Source organism: Apodemus sylvaticus, chromosome 4, assembly GCF_947179515.1.
Source record: "Apodemus sylvaticus chromosome 4, mApoSyl1.1, whole genome shotgun sequence".
NCBI lineage: Eukaryota > Metazoa > Chordata > Mammalia > Rodentia > Muridae > Apodemus > Apodemus sylvaticus.
Window position 1 is genome coordinate 25,117,374 of NC_067475.1, and position 21,312 is coordinate 25,138,685.

General features: G+C 39.6%; 1 protein-coding gene across 3 annotated transcripts in view; it reads right to left on the reverse strand.

The window, feature by feature from the left end:
• Window positions 1-414: 414 nt before the first annotated feature.
• The window catches only part of Emcn (endomucin), a 108,360-nt gene continuing 87,462 nt past the window's right edge, over window positions 415-21,312 (reverse strand). Inside the window, exons 5-11 of one of the 3 annotated variants that reach the window (XM_052179165.1) lie at window positions 17,485-17,574; window positions 17,197-17,250; window positions 14,047-14,142; window positions 10,910-10,934; window positions 9,513-9,574; window positions 5,409-5,482; window positions 416-1,093 (exon numbers count right to left, since the gene is read on the reverse strand). In XM_052179165.1, coding sequence (XP_052035125.1) covers window positions 5,448-5,482; window positions 9,513-9,574; window positions 10,910-10,934; window positions 14,047-14,142; window positions 17,197-17,250; window positions 17,485-17,574 — 362 coding nt within the window. In that variant the 3' untranslated portion in view covers window positions 416-1,093; window positions 5,409-5,447. Of the gene's footprint in view, window positions 1,094-5,408; window positions 5,483-9,512; window positions 9,575-10,909; window positions 10,935-14,046; window positions 14,143-17,196; window positions 17,251-17,484; window positions 17,575-21,312 lie in introns of all 3 variants that reach the window. The other 2 variants (XM_052179163.1, XM_052179164.1) reach the window with 2 other exon arrangements.

The window sequence follows — 21,312 nt, forward strand, 5'->3', positions numbered from 1 at the left end:
TTCGTTGAATTCTGCTGAAGAAATCATAGATGTTGAAAAGAGCTACAGTGTGAAGCTTGTTAATTCCCAAAATTTCCCCAGAGCTCCAGCCATCTTGCCATTTTGTTCTCATGTGCCAAGAAAGTGGTCAAGGCTGATCAAGGTTTCAACAGTGGGATCTGTTCTTGATGGGGGCAGTGCTATATTTTTATGGAATTTTTAGGAAGGTTACTCATTGGAAAACAATATCTCAATTAAGTGTTGGTGAGATGTTGATTTTCTAGACTGGAATTTTAGCACTGATTGTTTGTCTCACATCTGATATTTTTAAAAATAAGTAAATAAAAATAACCACAGAGATACTATTGGTGAAAGGGATCTATCAAAGAAATGTATCCCTGATATCATAACCATCCAGGTATTCTTGTCAGAAGTTGTGAATTACAAGTGAGAGAAACAAAAGAAATGCTAATTTTTTCCCCTCTACTACTGGCTTATACTTGAGTCCTTTGGTGCTTTTTACAGATGTTTTCCGCATATTCTGATGAATCTTAATATTTCAAAATATCAACCCAAAGCTAGCCGAAAGTATGGGATTACAATGCCACATCAGTCATGATGTAATATTTAGCATTCTGAGTACAGCCATTATTTATTAAAAGTAACACTTGAAAACATGAATAACATACCTGTCTCTACAGAGAAACATGGCATGATTCCTATTTAACATTTATTAACACACTTATAAAACTCTCCCTGCATTAACACAGTGGGAAACAATAAATACTGACACTGGCTAACACAAGAACACAAAGAAAACAGGCAAGTCTCCACAGATCGAGGCTATAAAACCTGGAAAGTCTAAATTCAGCTACAGCATGTCTTCCAGCTGCCCTGGGCTGGGGCTCACAGTTCCTCCTAGAACAGTCCCTGAAAACTAAAGTCATTTGATTTTCTATATCTCACACAGGAGATATCCAGAGTTCTCAGGTGATGGTATGTCTGCCATTCCTTTGCTGGGACAGGCAACTGGTGTAGACTGGTGAGAAGATTGGACATTGTGTGGACTTTTTCTTCTTTCCACCCCTTGGAGTTTAGAAGCTGAAGCTGAAGCCTGTGAATGGAAAAAAAACAACCAAAGCTCAGATCTATGGAAGTGAAGAACCCAGAGACGTGCTGGAGACTTCCTTAAATTGTTGTGTACAGTAGTCACATGTATGGCACACACACTTCAGAGTGAGACTGAGTGGAGAGAGATACCTTCTGTAAACTGGCTCTCAAGCCACAATCCTGATCGTTTCTGCTACATCCATGATTCACTCAAGCACACAGGCTGGAAGTGTTGTTGACATCAGCAGCGTCTTTTCTACCCTTTTCCAACCCACAGCCAACCAATCTTGATTTCCTTTTAAACACTGCTAGGTACTGAACCCTGAGCATAGTACCTAGTGCATGCACCAGTGTGACACCACATCTGCAGTATAAGGGCACTATTTTCTGGTGCCTTATTGACCTTCCTATTGTTATAAATGTAGCATATGGTAGGATGGGTTTGAATTGATGAGATGGTATCTTTCTGTAATTGTTTTCTTATTCCTTATGTAAGATTTTATTCTCGTAGTTGAAGCTAAGGGTCAAAAATTTTGGAATTCCTGTGTGCCCTGCCAATTCACATTAAATATAATAACCTGCAAAAATATAGATGATCTATAGTGCAAAGAGAAAGCATTAAATATATCTAGAATGTTCATTTGAGGTGAAATGTAAGTGACTGTCTGCACACTGCTGTTGCACACAGATTCAGAAAGTTCTTGGCTCCTTCCCTAATTCTGATGAACCCATCCCAAATCATTATGAGTCTCTGCACTGATATCTGATTTCTAGTTGACGGCTTGGAAATCACTCACTGGTTATTAAATTCTAAGAACAGTGACAGAAATATGTATGTTGAAGAGAAAGTAACACAAAGAGATGGTGCAATTGGCAGATGCCATGCTTGCTTCTTCCCACTCCTTTCTGATCTTTACTTTTTCAGAAGATGGTTATGCAATTCCAAACTTACTGAGAAGCGCAACAGGAGTTCTGCTAGCTTTGTGAATCAAAAGACAAGAAATCTTATCCCCTGGAATGAATATATTATGTGTGTGTGTGTGTGTGTGTGTGTGTGTAAGATATGTATATAATATGCATGGTGTGACTATATGTTTAGGCATGTTTGCATGTACACAGGCACATGTGGAGTCCAGAAGTTGATAGTGTCTGTCTCAATCTTTCTCATTATATTGAAGAAGGGCTTCTCACTCGAATTCAACTATCAATTTGGCTAGGAGGGCTAGTGAACTTTCTGCTTTTGGGACAGCCTGTTTTCATCTCTGAGAGCTAGGTTTACAAGGAGGCTGCCACACTCATCACACACTTGTGTGGATTTGGAATCCAGTGTGTAGAGGAATTTTAATCCAGCAACATGGCTGTTCAGATCACATCCAAAGACCTTCTAGGTCTATGTGATCCAGCTGGAATGCAGACAGGTCCTTAATCTCTCTGGCTGGAATCCTTTAGTACACATGTTTAATGCCAAACAATGATGTCTAATTGAGGGGCAGACAAAATGCCAAAGCAGAGCAAGATTTGACAGAATGAATCAGAGTTAGAATATGACCAGTTCTTGGGAGAAAAGCTATTTAAGAGCACAGTTCAGTCAGTGAGGTTAAGTTGGCAGTTCATGCAGTGAGTGCAGTGCTGTAGAGTTGAGTATGTTTGTGTATTCATATAAAACACATGGTTCAGTGCAAGTCAGCAGAAGCAGTTGAAGCCAGAGAATAAGAAGGATCCAGAAGATTAGAACTAATTGCCAGAGTTAGTTTGAGGCCAAGCAGAGCAATTCAGTGAGAAGCAGAAAGAAGCCAGACTGAATCAGTCAGCTTGGGGAGGAGTCTGAGCCAGAATAACTGAGTTGAACCAGCCAGCCAGAGTTCAGAAAGAACTAGAAAGTGTGAGGTTATTCAACAGTAAGTGTCTGAGAGGACAACTGCATGGGGTGAATTAAAGTTACTTTTACAACAGTCCCCAACACTAGAGCAGGAGGAAATTTATCCACCTCACCAGACTGGAATGTTTAAAACAATTCCTAAACTTCCCATACCCCTGTCCTCTCTCTACTTCAAATCTATGACTGTATAATGTTTCTCATATGCATATCTTAAAGGGATGATGTTTTGGTGTTGGATAACCAATTGGTGTGTTCTTCCCTGGAAAAGACTTTCTCTGGCTCTTAGTATTCCTTACTTGCCTGTAATTCTTGATGTAGGGTTGCAGCCTACTATTAAATAGGAGTTGGATAATTCTCATTCTCTCTCTCTCTCTCTCTCTCTCTCTCTCTCTCTCTCTCTCTCTCTCTCTCTCTCCCTCCCTTAGTCCACCCAACTGGCCTAAGAAATGACACAGTTCACTGTTCTTTCTTATGAATGTCTATGATAATAGTTCTCCTTACCAGAGCTAAACAAGGCTTCATATTCTAATGACAACTTTTAAGGCACAGAGAGAGTGATGATAGACCTCTGTCTTTGTCCCTCTGTCTCTCTCTCTCTGAGTTTGAGGCACTGCCTCAAGCTAGCCTCAAACTTACTATGTGTTATGTGTCTATGTATGTTTTTGAACTTCAAATTTTCCTGTCTCTACTTCCCCAGTGCTGTTAGCTACCATGACTGATTTTATGGTGATGTAAAGTGAACCCAGGGCTTTGTGCATGGTAAGGCCAGCATTTTACTGAATATGATAACATCCCCAGCTTGGAAAATACTTTCTTTAATTAAATTTACCTAGACAGACAACTTTTTCTTTTTTCCCTTTTCATTTCACCCATTTTAATAGAAGGGAGTTCCTTTTTATTCAGGCTGGACAATTGGCTTCCACATTTTGAGTACTTTGTAAGAAAATATCTCTTTACTAGGTTCTGGGTTAAAAGAAAACTACAGCTGGATTTCAAGGAACCTTCCTTTACATGAGCTGATTCTCATGTATTAATCACATTTTACCACATGCAGTTTCTCAAACTTTTCTCCCAAAAGTGACCATTAAAAAAGGAAGGGTAAAGCCCTAGGTTCCTCTCTGTGCAATACATGCTTAGTAACGGGATAGAGGCAGATAGATTTTGATTATAGTGATGTCTGAATCTAGATGGGCATCTCTGCTGCTGTCTGCTGTTCCTGATGAAGGAAGCTAGGACATTCAGTTCTCCCGGTTGTATTCAGCAGACAATCCAGTGCCAGTTAGGCAACCAGATTGCTAGCAGGGCAGTAGATACAAGCAGTGCACTGAACAAGGGCACTCCTCACCCTGGATATGTTACTTATGTGATGCCCAGGTTGATCAGGCCAGTACTTATTGGTTCATTTCCTTTTTATTGTTTATTATGAAGGATACGTTTTTCTGTGTGTTCTATAAAATAACAAACACTGTGACAGCATTTAGTCAATGCTTTTTATAAGAACCCAGTCAAAATCAGAAAGTCTCCTAAACTGCTTCTAGGAAAGCCTAAGGCAGTTTCACATGAAGCAATTCCAGAGCAGTCTTGACAGGAAATAAGAATGGTGCCTGCCTTGCACTGGCTCCTGGTCCAGACAAGGAGCATGTTGATCAAAAGCTAGGATGTAAATGCTTCTGAGGATTTCCACTTTTTTTTTTTTTTTTTTTTTTTTTTTTTAGTAACAACTATGGCAGCATGAAATTTATCATTTCTAATTATCACTGGTCTCCTTGACTTACTAGAAGGGCTGTGTTCCTCACCTGATCATGTAGCCAAAAGAAATCTCTGTGATTAGTTGAGGATTAAGAAACCTTAACTAAGATTGTGTTTTTGGTCTTTCTGTTCAAATGACTTTGTACATATATCTATGGTTCCTAGATCCTGAGAGAAAGTGCCTCCTGATTCAATCCCTACAGCACAAAGATGGTTGGGTCTTCTATGGAGCTCAACCACTAGCTGTGAGTCAGCCTAGGTGAGAGAGGCACAACATTAATCTCATGCAGGGCGTGGGGTTTCTGTATGGCGTCCTTTCCTACAATAAACTACAGGTTTGTCAGCACTGTCCCTGTGCCCGGCAAGTTGTCATTACACTGTAGAACGTTGCCTAACCCAGGTGCAGGAGGACTGTATTCACAAGGAAGCATCATCCAGAGGAAAGGGAGAATAAACTATGTCATTCCTTAAGCCAGTGGGGAGGGACACTGGAAGGATGTTCTACAATCAGCACAGCAGTCTTCCCTCTGGTAGCTTTTCCTATAGTTTGTTTTTACACAAATAGTCAATGATGTCCTTGTTGACATCAGTCATTAAGTGTTCTGGGTTTAAAAGTCTATGAAATAATCTGAGGTATAGCAGGCTAATGAAACAGACCTTAATGAGAATCTTTGTGGATTAGGACACTTACATATTTATTGCCCAGGTGTAGGGAGGATCCATCACGATGTCAGTTCTTGGTTTTCCCCTGTGCAGAGTGTTCACCTAAGAACGGAGGATAGGTTTGATCTATGTGCTCAGAGAGATGAGGTATGAAACTAAAGTTTCCTGAGCTTTTCTTTTTTTCATTCTTTTTTTCAAGAAAACTTCGATTTTTCTACAAGATTGTCATTAAAGCCACAGTTTGCCTTTTGTTGTTGCCTGGAAATTATTTAGCAATATTTATGAGTTTTCTTTGGCTGTCATCTCTTTTCACCCTAAAAGAGCCTTGCTTACTAACTCCCTGGGGGTAAGAGCATGAATCAGGGACACAGCAGTGGAGAAGTCAGGTGGTTCATTATTGACTCTCCTGTTCCTTTCCCTAGGCAAAGCCACACTCTACATTTAAAGTGCTATTTTATCAAAGGTATTCTTGGGGCCTTCTGTTTAAATTGTTCAGTGAAAACTTTGGGGAAATAGTTTGTAAGCCAATAGGAACACTTTAGTGACATTCAGAGAAGCATATAGGTGATATCTTTCAAAATTTCAGCCATATTCTGCCATTGAGTATGAAGGTAAAAGGATGAACTTGGGTAGTGGGGAGATGATAGTCCCAGAGCAGTTTTTAGATGGTACTAAATTCATGATGGGTGTGTTTCTTCTGACCTGCATCCTTCAGGGAGTATCAAATATTAGTGCCCATCACTATCTCTTGGAGCAATATGGGAATGAGTTTCCAGTTCTTAGGATGCATATTATCCTTTTACTCTAGGTTTTATCTGCCAGTGGCTAACACAGCTATCTTCTGGAGACAATATATATGTCACCACTACTTTCACAGGTGTATTAGTAATAAATAGTGTCAGAGAACTACAAGACAGACTTGGGTCTCTTCCCAATTATGCTCCTTAGGTCCTGTGCTGCAAATATTGCTGAGCACAGTGTGACAGCCATTGAAACTACACTACAATCTTCTCCTTGCACCTGTTTAGTTTGCCAAAGGCACATCACTTACCTGGAGTCTGTGACAATGAGGTAGAAGTATAGGGAATAAACAACATACATTTTTATTTAACCCTTTCTATCTGACAGATATTACATAAAGAACATCACACACGAATTCATCATAGTCCTTAATATTTGACCTTATGTTCTGTCCAACAACATTATGATTTGGCTAACAGTTATTATAGTAATGACATCTGTATGTAATGATTTGCATGAGAAATGTCCCCCGGGGCTCAAATATTTGAACCCTTGGCCTCCAGTTGGTGGCGCTGTTTCAGAAGATTATGGAGGTGGCTCCTTGCTGCGGAAGCATGTCAATGAGGGTGGACTTTGAGGGTTTACAGCCCTGCCATATTTTCTGTTCTTTATCTTTGTTCTCAGTCTGTGCATGAAAATGTGGGCCACTTCCTGCTCCTGCTACTGTGCCATGCCTTCTTCACCACAAGGACTCCCTCCCTCTGGAACCACAAGCTAAACTAAACCCTTTCTTCTTTAAATCGACTCTGGTCATGTGATTTTATTGCAGCCACAGAAAATTGCAAACACACTGTGACGAAAAACACGGAGCACATTTGTGTATGCAAGGCAGAAGGAGCAGCTGGAAAGCAGTAAGATAACAGGCCAAGAGTAGTTGCATCAAGCTTGTGCTTCATATGTAGTTAAAAATTCATTTTATATTATTTTTTCCTATTTCATAGTATGTATAATGTGACCAAAATTTCCTCAATTTTCTTATACCCTTCATTGTATGCTTAAAGGAGAAGCAAAATGTATGGATTCTGAGTTATAGTCTGAGAGTCCAATCATGTTGGACATATATTCTGCACTTAGACAAGGTGGTATTTAACTTGGCTAAATCTCCTACAAAAGCCAAGCACATTCTTCTGAAAGCACAGGTTTCTTCCAGAGCCACACACTGTTTCTCTTATATGAAGACAAGCTCCACCTTTAAACAGGTATGAACTACATTTTCAGCGGCACACTATCTGTTAAGGAGTGTAGAGAAAGGAACCAAGGCGTGTGGGCGATTTAGCATGGTGACCCAGCCAGAGCAAGAGGGTTCGGGGAAAAGAAATCATTGAAACTGGGAAAAATAACAGCAAAATTTATCCAGGATCCCTAAAGCATCTAGCAACTAAAATAATTCAGCATACACTGCAATTTTCCTTGAAGATATAAGGTTGTAGAGGTTTGTTTTGCTTTGTTTTGGTTTCCTTGGAAACATTTGCTTATTGGCTTCTATCATATCATTTTGAAATTAAAGTCCTGAAATTCTATAGCGAAACAATGATCACATCCCTAAACATTTACGACTGCTGTCACTCTGATTTCATTGTCTTCCCACTTAAGCATAAGTAACACTGTATGCCTTAGACCTTCAAGTAAATAATGTAAGCTGTAGTAATTAATCTTCAATCACAGTTTTTGAGTGGCCTGAGGTCTTTTTTACCAGATAACATTTTTTTTAAAATATTTTGCGATGATCATATGGGTGAAGGGAGAAAAATTGAGCTAAACTTGAGAAATTATATTCAAGCCAGTCAGGTTATATTCTAGTTATATTTTAGGAAAGATTTCAACATTGGTTCTGAGACAAATGCAAAATAATTTCAAAAATGAAATTTCTTATAAGTGGTGAGAGTGATTTTATAAAGAAAATGTATTTGAATTAGTTTGAAAGGCAATGAGAAGTCGTTTGATTGGGAACACTGAAGAGGCCACCAAGAGTTGGTAACAATAGACTTTAATCAAAATTCAGGCCATTTGGAGGTCATTATACTTAGCTTAATTCTAGACTATTAAAATCTATTCAGAATCATCAGTTTCTATCCAATCCAGACATTTTCCCATGGAAAACAGCTGGATTACCTTTGAGGTAATTTTGAAAGCAGTGTGGTTCCTAAATCCAACTGGGAAGCAATGAAAGTATCAGAGACTACTTCTTAATAATCCCAAGATAACATTCCTGCTTTATAGCTGGGTCCTGACAACTCCTGTAGGAAGAAAACGGAAACTTTTAAGGGCCGCGGGGGTTGGGGTGGGGGTGTGGGGTGTCATCTATCTACCATGTTCAGCTTCCCTTACTGGTGCATGTACCATCTGAATGCGATAGAGCCAAATCTGTCATTCACTTTGCAAACCAGAACTGAAGAGCCAAATCTGTCATTCACTTTGCAAACCAGAACTGAAGAGCGTTGTCATTCTGGGGCTGTTGATAATGGTGGTGTGTTGCAAGATATTTCCTATCCATTAACATTGAGGCAGTGAGAGGCCAGTGTTTGGAGGGGAGAGAGGAGGAGAAGGAGGAGCTAAGAGAAGTGAGGGGAGGAGAGAGGGGGGCTGGGGGCGAGAAGAGAGAGAGGGAGACATGGTTATCCAGATGGCTTCAGATGTATTTCTGGTGTCTTGGAGAGGTTTGAAATATTGGGATAATATCATTGTAAATTAGCATTATGTAATTAGGAGTCCTATATACATAAGTATATTTGGTTAACTATTCAATTGTAAGAGTCATGCTTTAACAGATACTTGGAAGGAGTGGGTCCTGGGCAGAAGCGTGGGACTCCCACCATTTACAGAGTCTATGGTTGAGAGGAAACACAGCTGAGATGCTGTGAGAGCTAGCTGGGAAAGTTTGGCTTGGCAGCAACAGTGATAGCTGACCCACCGAGACTTGGTGCAGAGGCCTAGCGGGGAGGGGAGGTACTTTTGCTTAATTTTTACCCACTACAGTGGTGGTGTCCTGTTGAGAAACCCACGATTCTACTGAGAACTGTCATTTTCCTAGAAATGGGTGGGAGAGAACCTCGAGTGGTCTTCATTATAGCCGGCTCCTTCCAGATACCACTAGGAGTTCCTGTACAATCTCATATCTCCAGTAATGCAAGGCCCAAGACTCCATTTTATGAAAATGACATTTTAAAGGTCCTCTCCTGTTGATAACAGGAATTTGCATTTCTTGTGAGCGACAGCTGAACTATTATTTCTCGAGAGGTTCTGTTTCCCTTTGGGTTTCATGTGACTACAACTCAACATCGTAGTTAGATTTCTGTCTAATCACTTGTCTTCTAACCAAATGGGAACTTACCAGATTCATGAGAGATTGTCTTAACAGTGAGCAGTTTCACACTCTCTTTATCGGACTGAGGCCTGTTTGATACAGAAACATTTAGGTTAGTCCTGCAGACACGTGCAGTGTTCTTCACAAGGAAACAAATGTGGCCCAAAATGAAGAAAAAGCTAAGTTGTTTTTCTACGATTCTGTGGCAAACACTGTTTATTTTTACTACAAACACACATGTACTGTGCGACCTTTTCCAGTATCTTTTGAGGAAAGATGGCAGGTTGGAACACTGTTGTACTGGCAGCCATCACTTTAGTTAAACATCACCTGGATTATAGAAATGAAGTTGTGAGGTCTAAATTATGTATGTCTCCAATGCTGAGTTATGTAGTGGAAGACACAGAAACATTTGTGAACTTTCTGATCAGATAGTAAGTGCCAGGGACATTCATTTTTATTAGATCTTGAGATTTTAGTGACTGAACCAACCATTTTAAAGAGACTCCCCCATATTACTTTCTGGATTCTAATTCCAAAATTCAAGTAGCCTTTGACACTTTCACTGCTTCCCAGTTGGATTTAGGAACCACACTGCCTTCAAAATCACCTCAAAGGTAATCCAGCTGTTTTCCACGGGAAAATGCCTGGATTGGATAGAAACTGCTGATTCTGAATAGATTTTAATAGTCTAGAACATCTCAAGATGTTCCCTAGACATCTTGAGAGCCTCCATTTGTAACTAAGATGCATAGGTACTTAAGAGCTATTATTTCTGTAATGGTTACAGTCTACTGAAACTAAACCAAAACCAAACCAACAGCAACAACCCCTCCCAGCAGATATCACTACTGTAAATGCTGGCCACACATTCAGGTCAACAAAGCATTAATGGCTTCCGAGATTTTCATCAGTAACAGAGTACATCCTGGCTTGTCCACCCCTTGCTTGCAATAGCTGCCTGTTTTGCTACCAGCAGCTCTGCTTGCTTCTACACACAAAGTAGAGTAGTGCTCCTATTCGGTCAAAGCTCTTCAAAGGCAGCTTGCGTAGCATGCACTGCTTTCCTTAGCTGCGGTTAACATGTTGAACATTTCACCAGGAAAACAATCTTAACGTGCTAGGTGTGGTTTATTGATTTTGCTTAGTTATATTTATTCTCTACCCGTTCACATAATCTTTCCTTCATCATTTTTTTTCTTGTTTTCCTTCTCGTACTTTATCCATGCCTAAAAGTAATTTTCTCTTTTAGTTGTCTTTAAGTAGCTCTGACAAGTAGCTGAAACCCATGTATGGTAGCTTCTCTCTATTTTTTAAAAACGAAAACAAATACATAAATGTTAAGTATAAGTTCAAAAGTTTTTCTCTATGTAAATGGCAGGATTGGAAGTTAGAGTTGGAGGAGATCATGCAGCCCGACTTACTGATCGTTTCCATTTTCTGGAGTACCTAGAAAAGAAAATGGTTGTTATTAAACCTGGGATCTTAGGTGCTTCCTCTTTCCATTTTACTTATTACCCAGAGGTCTTCCCTCAGGTCTCAACACTTAACCTGACATGGGGCATTTGTGTAAACAACAAGAAAGTGAGTTCTGGTTTTATTTTTACCATAGAGAATCACATAACTTTGAGACTGTACCTTCCAGGATTATCTCTCACACAGACACTAGAAACTTCCAAGTATCTCTGAAAAACTTCTCAAAGCATCGAGTTGCCTTTTCAACCAGAGAAAATGACTTTTCTATTTTCCTTTGCCCATTAGCCTTTTTTGGGGAGATAAATCCCTGTATTTGTAGTGAGTGAGGATAGAGATTTCCTTTGTGTTGGATTGTACTCCGGTGATTCAACCTCTCACGAGGGGCCTTCCAAGTGCCACTGAGGGAGCTAAACTCTTGCTTTCTCTGCCAGGCAGCTTCCCAAGTGTCTGGTAGAAACCCCTTGGGTTCACTCTCAGAATGGTTCATACTGTAGGATCGTGGCCTCCAGGAAGCAGATGCTAGGCTGTTTAACTCTTTCGTTTTGCTCCTGGTTCCGTTCCACCCCATTTGGCTCCTGTATCAGTTTCTCGTCACATCTAACCTAGCTCATTGCTGGGCTAGGCCTCTTGAGTAGTTCTCTTCTGCCTTTGAACATTATTATTTTTATAAAGATTTTCACTATCATTAACATTTAGGTTGATTTTATTTCTGTTCCCCAAAACAAGATATCCAACTAGAAGCCTAACTACCTAACATTAACCTATCATATCCCATGCTGCCCACTAATGATGTCCTATGATGTTTTCCCCATCAGCAGGATCCAGCAGGCATATTTATTACCATAAGTATCAAATGTGATATTACTTAGCCTCCTTTCAGAGTGAGCTGAGAAATATCTGAATGCCTGCTTTAGCATTTTTCCTAGAGTATGGTAGCAGTGGGTTAATTAGCAGCTAGATGCCTTCCAACAAACTTTCTGCATATATGCCATGTTTGCTTTAAAGCTCAATCTACGATCAACATTATTCAGATAAGCTTAATTTCCAATTTCTGATTCATTTTGTTTTCCAGAGAGCAGAGTAGACTCACTAATTTTCTGAATGTAATGAATTCTCCTCCACATTCTCAAAGAGTGATTAACTGCAGGTGTTTAATGGAGCTAATTTAATGATAACAATGCTTAAAATTCTGTGTGGAAACAAGGCTAACAGTAACCAAATAGATTTGGGTGATTATATAATTTCCACACTTCATTTTAGAACACCATACATCTCAGGAATAACTGTAGAGCGATAAGGATTTATTCCTTTAGAGTCAGCTTTGATAGAGAATGCCACTTTTAACTCATGCATTTTCAAAATTTTCTAGTTTAAACAAGTCTTTTGCAGTACATGGTATTTTTAGAAGTGGATTTAACATAATAATTTTTATCCATTTTATAGACTCAACCCCCACTGAGTTCAACTGAAATGACAAGATTCCCATAGAAATAAGACTGGTGGGTTAAAATCATGGGAGCAAGCTGGTTTATGCAAGCACTATTTTCTCTTTGGAAACTAGATAAGAAAGTATCTTTCAGACATTATGTGGGTTATCCATTTATTTCTATAGAAAAGCCCATTGTTTTTTATTTGTTTATTTTTTCTTATTTCCCACCCAGAGCTTGAGTGGATGCCACTCTGTTGCTCTGTTAACTTCCTTTGCTGCCATGATCCTGTCTGTGAGATGCACAGTCAGTGGCTGGCCTAAACCACATTTATTAGCATCCTGGGGTAAGAAAGTAAGAATGCAGCTTATAAGCTGTTTAAAAATAAGTACCTTTTACCTTCTTAATAGTTTAAGAGGCTCAGGTAGAATTTTGTTAGTGAAATAGAATGAAAATGAAGGGAAGATGGTCATTTTAAAATAGAATAAAATCTACTGCAATGTGAAATTTATGTGGTTTATAACAGGAATGATTGATGGGATCACAGGCAAAACAGGCACAGAGCAGAGTCAAAATTCTACTGCACCACGAAGCTGTCATCCAATTTTGTGAACTAAAAAGGTTCAAAGTGTGATGTGTCCCACTTTATGAAGTGCTACATCATCAGAAGGTATAATAGATTATTGTAGGTTGAATCCTATAGGGTAAGTGGCAAGTGTGTTCTAAAAGCCAAGGGGTGGGTAGGGTTGGTGTTACAAGAAAATGACAAGTATGGATAAATGCATGAAAACTTGAACTTCACAGCCAGTCCAGGGCAGAGGTCTGGACATGGGCAGATGAGCTAAAGTAATATGGTAGAGTTAAGCAAGCAGAGGGAGGTATGGCTGAAGCATTAAGTCAAAAGACAGCGTCACCCTTGGACTAGGGAAACACCTAAATAAAAAGGAAGGAATATGAATAAAAATAGAGAATTTTGTTTAGAATAATTAATTAACATTGGTTCTTTAGCTCCAACAAATATACTGTTCTAAGCTAGGCTGCTTATGAGAATAGATGATTGCTGTTGTTGTAGTGGATGATGACGGTGATGATGATGATGATGATGATGATGATGATGAATTCTAGATAAGGAATATGAGGACATATCTTTATAACTTATTTACTTTAAAATATTAATTTAATCTACTCTAACATAGAGTTTATTTAAAGAAAGGATGAGCTACTTCCACAGAAGGTACCTCTATGTTGGAAAGATATTGAGCCTCTTAAGGAGAGAAAAGGATCCTAGAGTATGATTCTTGAGATTATGGGCTTCTAAACTGAATTTCCATATACCTTTGCTTCCTCTGACCATGCATCCTACTGCACATGGTCTTTGGAGCATATACCTATGACTATCTTTGCAATTGAAGGTATTTCATTAGCATGAATTGATTATCTATATTTGTTCTAGCAACAAATCTAAAAAACATTGCTTCTTCCAACAGCACGGAGAGAACTTCTTTATCTGGTCCCGTTCTTTGTGATTGGGCAGCATGATATCTATCTTTACTACAACACTTCTCCTTCTGACCGGTTAAGTTCAAGGTTGCACTAAGCAGCTACTCATTCTACTTTTGGGAAAACAAAATGAAATGAAACAAATAGCCAATCCTTACCTGGGTCTCTCTTCCAGCATATTCGATACAAACCCACCAGAGTAAACACCAAGAGTGTTATAACAATCAGCGCAATAACCACGGGCAAAATAATACCTGAAAAGTATTGGAAACATTGTTAGCTCGAGTGGTGCTGATTCTATACAAACAGGCCACACCTAACAGAACATGTGTGGTTTCGTCTTTAAACAATGTCCTATCAAAGCACTAGTATACTTCAGGCAATAATATGATTTATGGGTTTGTCCTGCTTGTCATTTCTGACATATCCACTTGATGTCACCCTTGCAACCTTTCTTAAACTACCAAACCTCAAGGAGATGGCTTCCCATTTTCCTGGAGGCTGGGGGAGTGAGGAAAGAGATTAGAGGCAACAGTTCTATTATATATATATATATATATACATATATATATATATGTATATATATATATACACATATATATATATGATATATTTGTATTTTATAATAAAGTTACTTGAAAAAAGATGAAGCTTACTGGGTAGTTCTAATTCTAAGGCTGAGACTCGTGAGTATCTTTTCAACATGTTGCCTTAAAAATAGAAAATGTGCAAAAGAGCATAAATAGATGGATTAAATAGCATTTTAGAAAGTCTAACAACATAGCTCAAAGTAGTTAGATATGCACATGTGTGCATGTGTTTTAAGGGTGTGTTGCTATTGTGAATTAGAGGAAGGTTTTCCTGATTTCATTAATAAGAGAGTTTTTTGTTTTCTTTTCTTTTGAGTTTATAGTGATAGTTGTTTGCAAGGGTAAAAGTTTAGTGATTGTAGCAAAGGGTCGGTGTATGGGAGAATTAGTCAGGTATTCCATCTATTTGCCTTCTTGCTTTTTACCTACTTATCAAGGGAAATAATATTTCAACTCATCAGTAGGGTAGTTGGCACTTCATTATCATCATAGGAAGAACAATAATATCAACCACTCAGACCCTCCAGGCCCTTGGTCCTGTGACAGGTGGATACCCCTGTGTAGGGGAACGCGAGGGTGGTGAGGCAAGAGTAGGTAGGTGGCTGGGGGAAAACACTCATAGAAGCAGGGGAGAGGGAGCAGAGATAGTGGGTTTTCGGAGGGGAAACCAGGAAGACAGATAACATTGAACACAAATGAAAACAACCCTGAGATTTCACCTCACACCAGTCAGAATGGCCAAGATAAAAAACTCAGGGGACAGCAGATGCTGGCAAGGATGTGGAGAAAAAGGAACACTCCTCCATTGTTGGTAGAATTGCAAGTTGGTACAACCACTCTGGAAATCAGTCTGGTAGTTCCTCAGAAAATTTGACATATTACCTGAGGACTGAGCTATACCACTTTTAGGCATATATCCAAAAGATGCTCCAGCCTATAACATGACACATGTCCACTATGTTTATAGCAACCTTATTTATAATAGCCAGATGCTGGAAAGAACTTAGATGTCCTTCCACAGAGGAATGGATACAGCAAATGTAGTACGTTTATACAATGGAGTACTACTCAGCTATTAAAAACAATGAATTCATGAAATTCATAGGCAAATGGATGGCACTAGAAAAATATCATCCTGAGTGAAATAACCCAGTCACAAAAGAACACACATGGTAAGCACTCACTGATAAGTGGATATTAACCCAATATCTCAGAATACCCAAGATACAATTCACAGACCACATGAAACTCAAGAAGAAGGAAGACCAAAGTATGGGTGCTTTGGTCCTTCTTAGAAGTGGCAACAGAATACTCGCAGGAACAAATATGGAGACAAAGTGTGGAGCAGAGACTGAAGGAAAGGCCATCCAGAGACTGCCCTACCTGGGGATCCATCTCATATACAGTCCCCAAATGCAGACACCATTGTGGATGCCAAGAAGTGCTTGCTGACAGGAGCCTGATATAGCTGTCTCCTAAGAGGCTCTACCAGAGCCTGAAGAATACAGAGGTAGATGTTCCCAACCATTGGACTGAGCATGGGGTCCCCAATGGAGGAGCGAGCTGGAGAAAGGACTGAAGGATCTGAAGTGGTTTGCAATCACATAGGAAGAACACCAGTAGCAACCAAGCAGACCCCCCCCCCCAAGGCTCCCAGGGACTAAACCACCAACCAAAGAGTACACATGGAGGGACCCATGACTCCAGCTGCATATGTAGCAGAAGATGGCTTTGTTGGGAATCAATGGGAGGAGAGGCCCTTGGTCTTGGGAAGGCTGGATGCCCAGTGTAGGGAAATGCCAGTGAGTATGTGAATACCCTCATAGAAGCAGAGGAGGGGGCATGATATAGTGGGCTTCTGGTGTAGGGGAACTTGGAAAGAGTATAACATTTGAAATGTAAAGAAAGAAAATATCCAATAAAAAGGAAGTAGAAGCAAGGTAAAAAGAATAAATGTAAATAAATAAAACAACCCATTTAAAAGAAAAAAAAACAAGACAAAAAAGAGTCAATGGTTTAGCACACTTTAAGGTAGATTTTGAGTGATATTAATTCATCAAAATGAAAATGGCATTAATCAACTGGTCAGTTCTTTCTTTGATATCTTATCAATGAAGTGGTTTTACTGAAATCAAAATACTCACTTGGAATTCCATCTTCACATACATTCACCTTACTGTTAACTAATTACTAAGGGAACCATAGCTATTGAATGTTCTTTATTCAGACTTAGCACATCTGTAAGGTGTTATATTGCTTACACATGTTTATGTTAAAATTAATTGCAACCAATATGATAAAATTCCATCAAGGTTAAGAAAGCATTTTTTAAAATAATTTAGTTGCTTTAAGAATACTTAATTGACAAATGATGAATATGTTGAAGGCATATGGCATGATGATTTAGATAAAAAGTTATTAGTGTGGAGATTGGAGGTTTTGCCTCAGCTGAACATACTTCCCTTAAGCTATTATTTGTCTTTTCTGGTAATTGTTTACCACAGGACAAAAGTGGAAAAGAAAAACAAAATGGCTATGGTGTGGTAACTGAGATCAGATTTATGAAGAGCTTTTAAAGCAGGCTATAGTTTGGGTTATAATGGAGTTACATGCTGAGTAAAGTTGAGAACAGGCTATCCACAACCCCATTCCTTTATTGTTCTCATTTACATATCCTGCACATCTATTTCCATGAATGGAGATGCATATGTTACTCACTGGAATAGGAGGGGGTGGTTGATGGAGTGACTGCAATCTTCCCATCTTCAGTATCTGTTATTTTGAGAAAGAAAACAACTTAGTCACCTTGGATAAATATGTTAATTCACATACCCTCCCTCAACTCCCATTTAAGGATATATTCATGATTTATAGTTATGATGTTGCAAATGCAAAATTTTTCCTCACCCTGCAAAAGTATGTTTCAAAAATGAAGATGGATAGTGTTTATTTCATAAAGAACAGTAAAGTAGAAGAAGTTTCCATTTAGATCCAATAAAATCATACCTTGAAGCTGGGAGATGGTTTTTGCAGTTGTTAGAGATGCAGAGAGTATCTCAGTGGTTTTTGGTGAGGCATCTGGCAGTTGAGTGGTAACTATAGGAAAATCACAAACCCAGGCTTAGTTTAGGTATTGAGTCTTTGTATTGGATTTCTTTGTAGCTTTAAACAGTCTACATTTTTAAAGACCTGGGAAAACACTTTATTTCTGTATAAGAGAATATATAAAATGCTGAACTTCACTTCACCTATTTCTCCTGGAAAGATGATAGACTTTGGCATCACGTGAACTGTATTTCAGTATTGTATTATCCAGAGGACTGGCCAAGAGTATTTAAGCAAGTCTCAGACTCTAGTCCCCAGTTCATAGAATGAAAAGCATGAGGTTCTTGTGAGATATAAATCTATGATAAACACTAACCACATTTCAGATATTTTTAATGTTGGGAGATGGTATTTTGTCCATCACACCTGCTTAAAATCGATATAAATGCAGAAAGCTTCTGATTTTATGACATTTGCCAATGGCTAAATATAAAACATTACTACATAGCATTTAATTAGAATTCCAGGAGAAATGGTAGGAACTCCTTGATTTTCCTCCATAAGACTCTACAGCTATATGAACACCTTCTGTTGAACAATGACTGCTAGATTGTCTAGATCATTGACCATGATCTTTTTTTCTTTTAAGGAAAATGTCCTTTCCATACTTAATCAGATGAATATACAGATTATTATTATTATTATTAAAATTATTGAAAAAGTTAAATATAAGACAACATCATTTTTAATATATATAGCATAACTGCATCTCACTATCATACTCTTGTATCATAGCTGCTGGCTCATCCTTCTACAAAGCTCCAAGAGTACAAAGGGCTTAGCTCTCTCCATTCCCTCCCACCAGCTCCTGCCTCAGGCAGTGCACACCAGACAAGGCTAACCGCTTCCCTGCACTGACACATCCACTTTGCTTAGGACCCCGCAGAGATGTTGAGGCCATGCCTAACGGCAGCAGAGGGACTGATATTTCTAGGGCCGCCATGGCTCCTTTCCCCTCTGCCACCCACAGCATAGCACACGCTGCCTGCTCTGTGGGGGCAGCATCATGTTGGGAGTCGACACGCTGCTTGCTAGGCAAGAGATCTGTGGGAGGGAGCTGGATGCATGCCCATAGGAACAAAGAGAAATGTCAGGCTAGTGCACGAAGCAGGGGGGAAAAGGGAAAAAAGAAATATTAAGCAAAAGAGCAGGAGCTAGCCAAGAGCTCCATACTGTTAGTTGTGTTTTCCTGGGTCACAGGCTGCGTGGGCGGGGGGTGGTGGTGGCGGGGGTTGAATAGTCTTTTAGGTGTTTTGGAAGTGGCCAAGATGGCTTGCCGAATCACCAACGGTTGTTGCATTTAGAACAGCTAGTTTTCAAGACTCCACATCCTCCCTCAGTACCTCCTTATTTTCAGGCCAAGGGCTGATCTAGGACTGTTTCTGATTCAAACTATACCATCCCAAGCTTTCCATATAAAAATGAATTTGATTGTCCAGGGTCAGTGGTTACCACTGTGTCCCAGAAGATTGTCGCGATAACCCTTCTTAAGTGAATGATTTAAGGAAGTGGCTGAAGCAGAAACTTCCAAGTTTCTATTTTTTTCCCCTGTAACTGCAATTCTGAAGAAGTCTTTTCTGAATTTAGCACACACACACACACACACACACACACACACACACACACACACACACACATTTCTGTGACTATAACAGAGGGATGCATAGTATGATCTGGTGAGCTTCACTTATTCTGTTAAAAATGTGCTACCCCAAATTTTCTACCAAAACACCACTGTCAGAGAAGATACAGGTGAAGAATAACGTGGTAGTTAAGAACGTGAGTCTATAAGCCGAATGCCAGAGCTAAGTTCTAGCTGCAAAACTTACTTCCTGTGAAGACTTGGCAAGTGATTTAACTTCTTTTTTATTTTTTTGCATGTAAATGGGGTTAAAATAGTGTTACGCTATATTGTTGCTGTAAAGATTAAATAAGAGTAAGTTTAAATGGACTAGGAGAATAAATGACCCTGGCATAGTTATTTTAAATTATATAACATTATGTAATATATGCTATATGATATTATAATAATGTATGATAATGTCTTTTAGGAAGGTGAACTTTCCAAAAGACAATTTGTCTCATTTCCTAAAACATTTGGGGTACAGCCATGTGAAATTGACTTTTCAGCCATTTCTATGTTTCAGGTGTGTTTCTCTCCAGTCAGGAGTGGACGAAGCTGGAACTCATGTATCTCTTAGATCATACATGTTTGTACTGGGTCCTGATTTTTTTCTGATTGTGTTGGCTATTGAGTTGTAGAGGCATTGCGTCACAATTTAAATGCAATTTATTAACTTCAGATCAGGCTATGAGCAACAAGTTCTCTTTGAGCCAAACCTATTGCACTGAAATGTATTCATGTTTTCCCCATACATGCTGAGCAGGGCCACATTTTGGCTTTGTAGGCGAGGTTTCACTATATAGCCCTGGCTATTCTGGACTTGTTATGTAGAGGAGGTAGCTAAAAATCACCTCTCCCTCCAGAGTGCTGGGATCAAAGGCAGGCAGCACTATGTACATGTTTTTTTTTTTTTTTTCTTCTGTACACTTCATAAGTCATTGGGAACCTTACTAACACAAGACTTTAATGATGTCATAAGAAATCTCAGTTTGACTTGAGAATGGTCTTACAAGGGCTGAAGTTATAGAAATGTTGGTGGCTGTGATTCCCCAGGCCAGATGAAAGCCTGGTAGGTATGGTGATACCCACTACTTCCTGAGAGCCTCGAATTCCTTCTAAGGTTCTTTTAGGCTGGAGGATTCCTTGATGACCCTTTGAAAGTTTCCTGAGCATGAATGCCTATCATGCTTGTACCCAGCTCCCCTCTCCTTCCCCCTCTCCACATCAGGCTTACCTTTCTGTCTGATGGCTTCTCCTGCCTTTCATTACATCCTATGTTCATGTATTTATTATTATTTTATACATGTGTACAAATACATAAACACAACTCACTGAGTCCATTTCATGGTACTTGCATGTATAAGTTTTTAGTGTTGTCTACTTGTTATCTGATAACAAGTACAGGTGCTGATGCTATCATTGGCACCCTAATACTGACACCCAAGGAAATGATGGAGTCTACACTGGGCTTCCCTCATCAAAAATGAAATGACTTATTAGAAAAGTAGCTAGAGAGAGCTGGGAGACTCCACAGACTTCTTTGATCAGTGGAGCAGCTGAGATGGAAGTCTTCCTGCCACCATTTGCACCAGGGAGACAGGAGACTCCACAGCTTTCTGTGCATAGCCCACCGGGAGCACAGAGGTGAGATCTCCACCTTCTCTCTGGAGGGGATTCAGCTAGGAGCACACAGGGCCTAAGATCAGTGTAGCATCTGGGACAGAAGTCTTCCTGCCTCCATTTGCACCGGGAGCTGGGAAACTCCACAGTCTTCTGTGCATAGCCTGCCAGGAGAGAGAGAGATCTCCCAGCAGTGCTTTCACTTTTGAGCTCAGAGGAGTAAGGACACAGGCTTATAGGTCCACAGGAGGAACAAACTCCAGCCAGAGACAACAATACCAGCACCAGATGGCGAAAGGCAAGCACAAGAACCCTACCAACAGAAACCAAGGCCACATGGCAACATCAGAACCCAGTTCTCCCACCACAGTAAGTCCTGGATACTCCAACACACCAGAAAAGAAAGAGTTGGATTTAAAATTGTATCTCAAGATGCTGATAGAGGGCTATATTAAATGATGTCCAAGAAGAACGGAGGAGTGGCC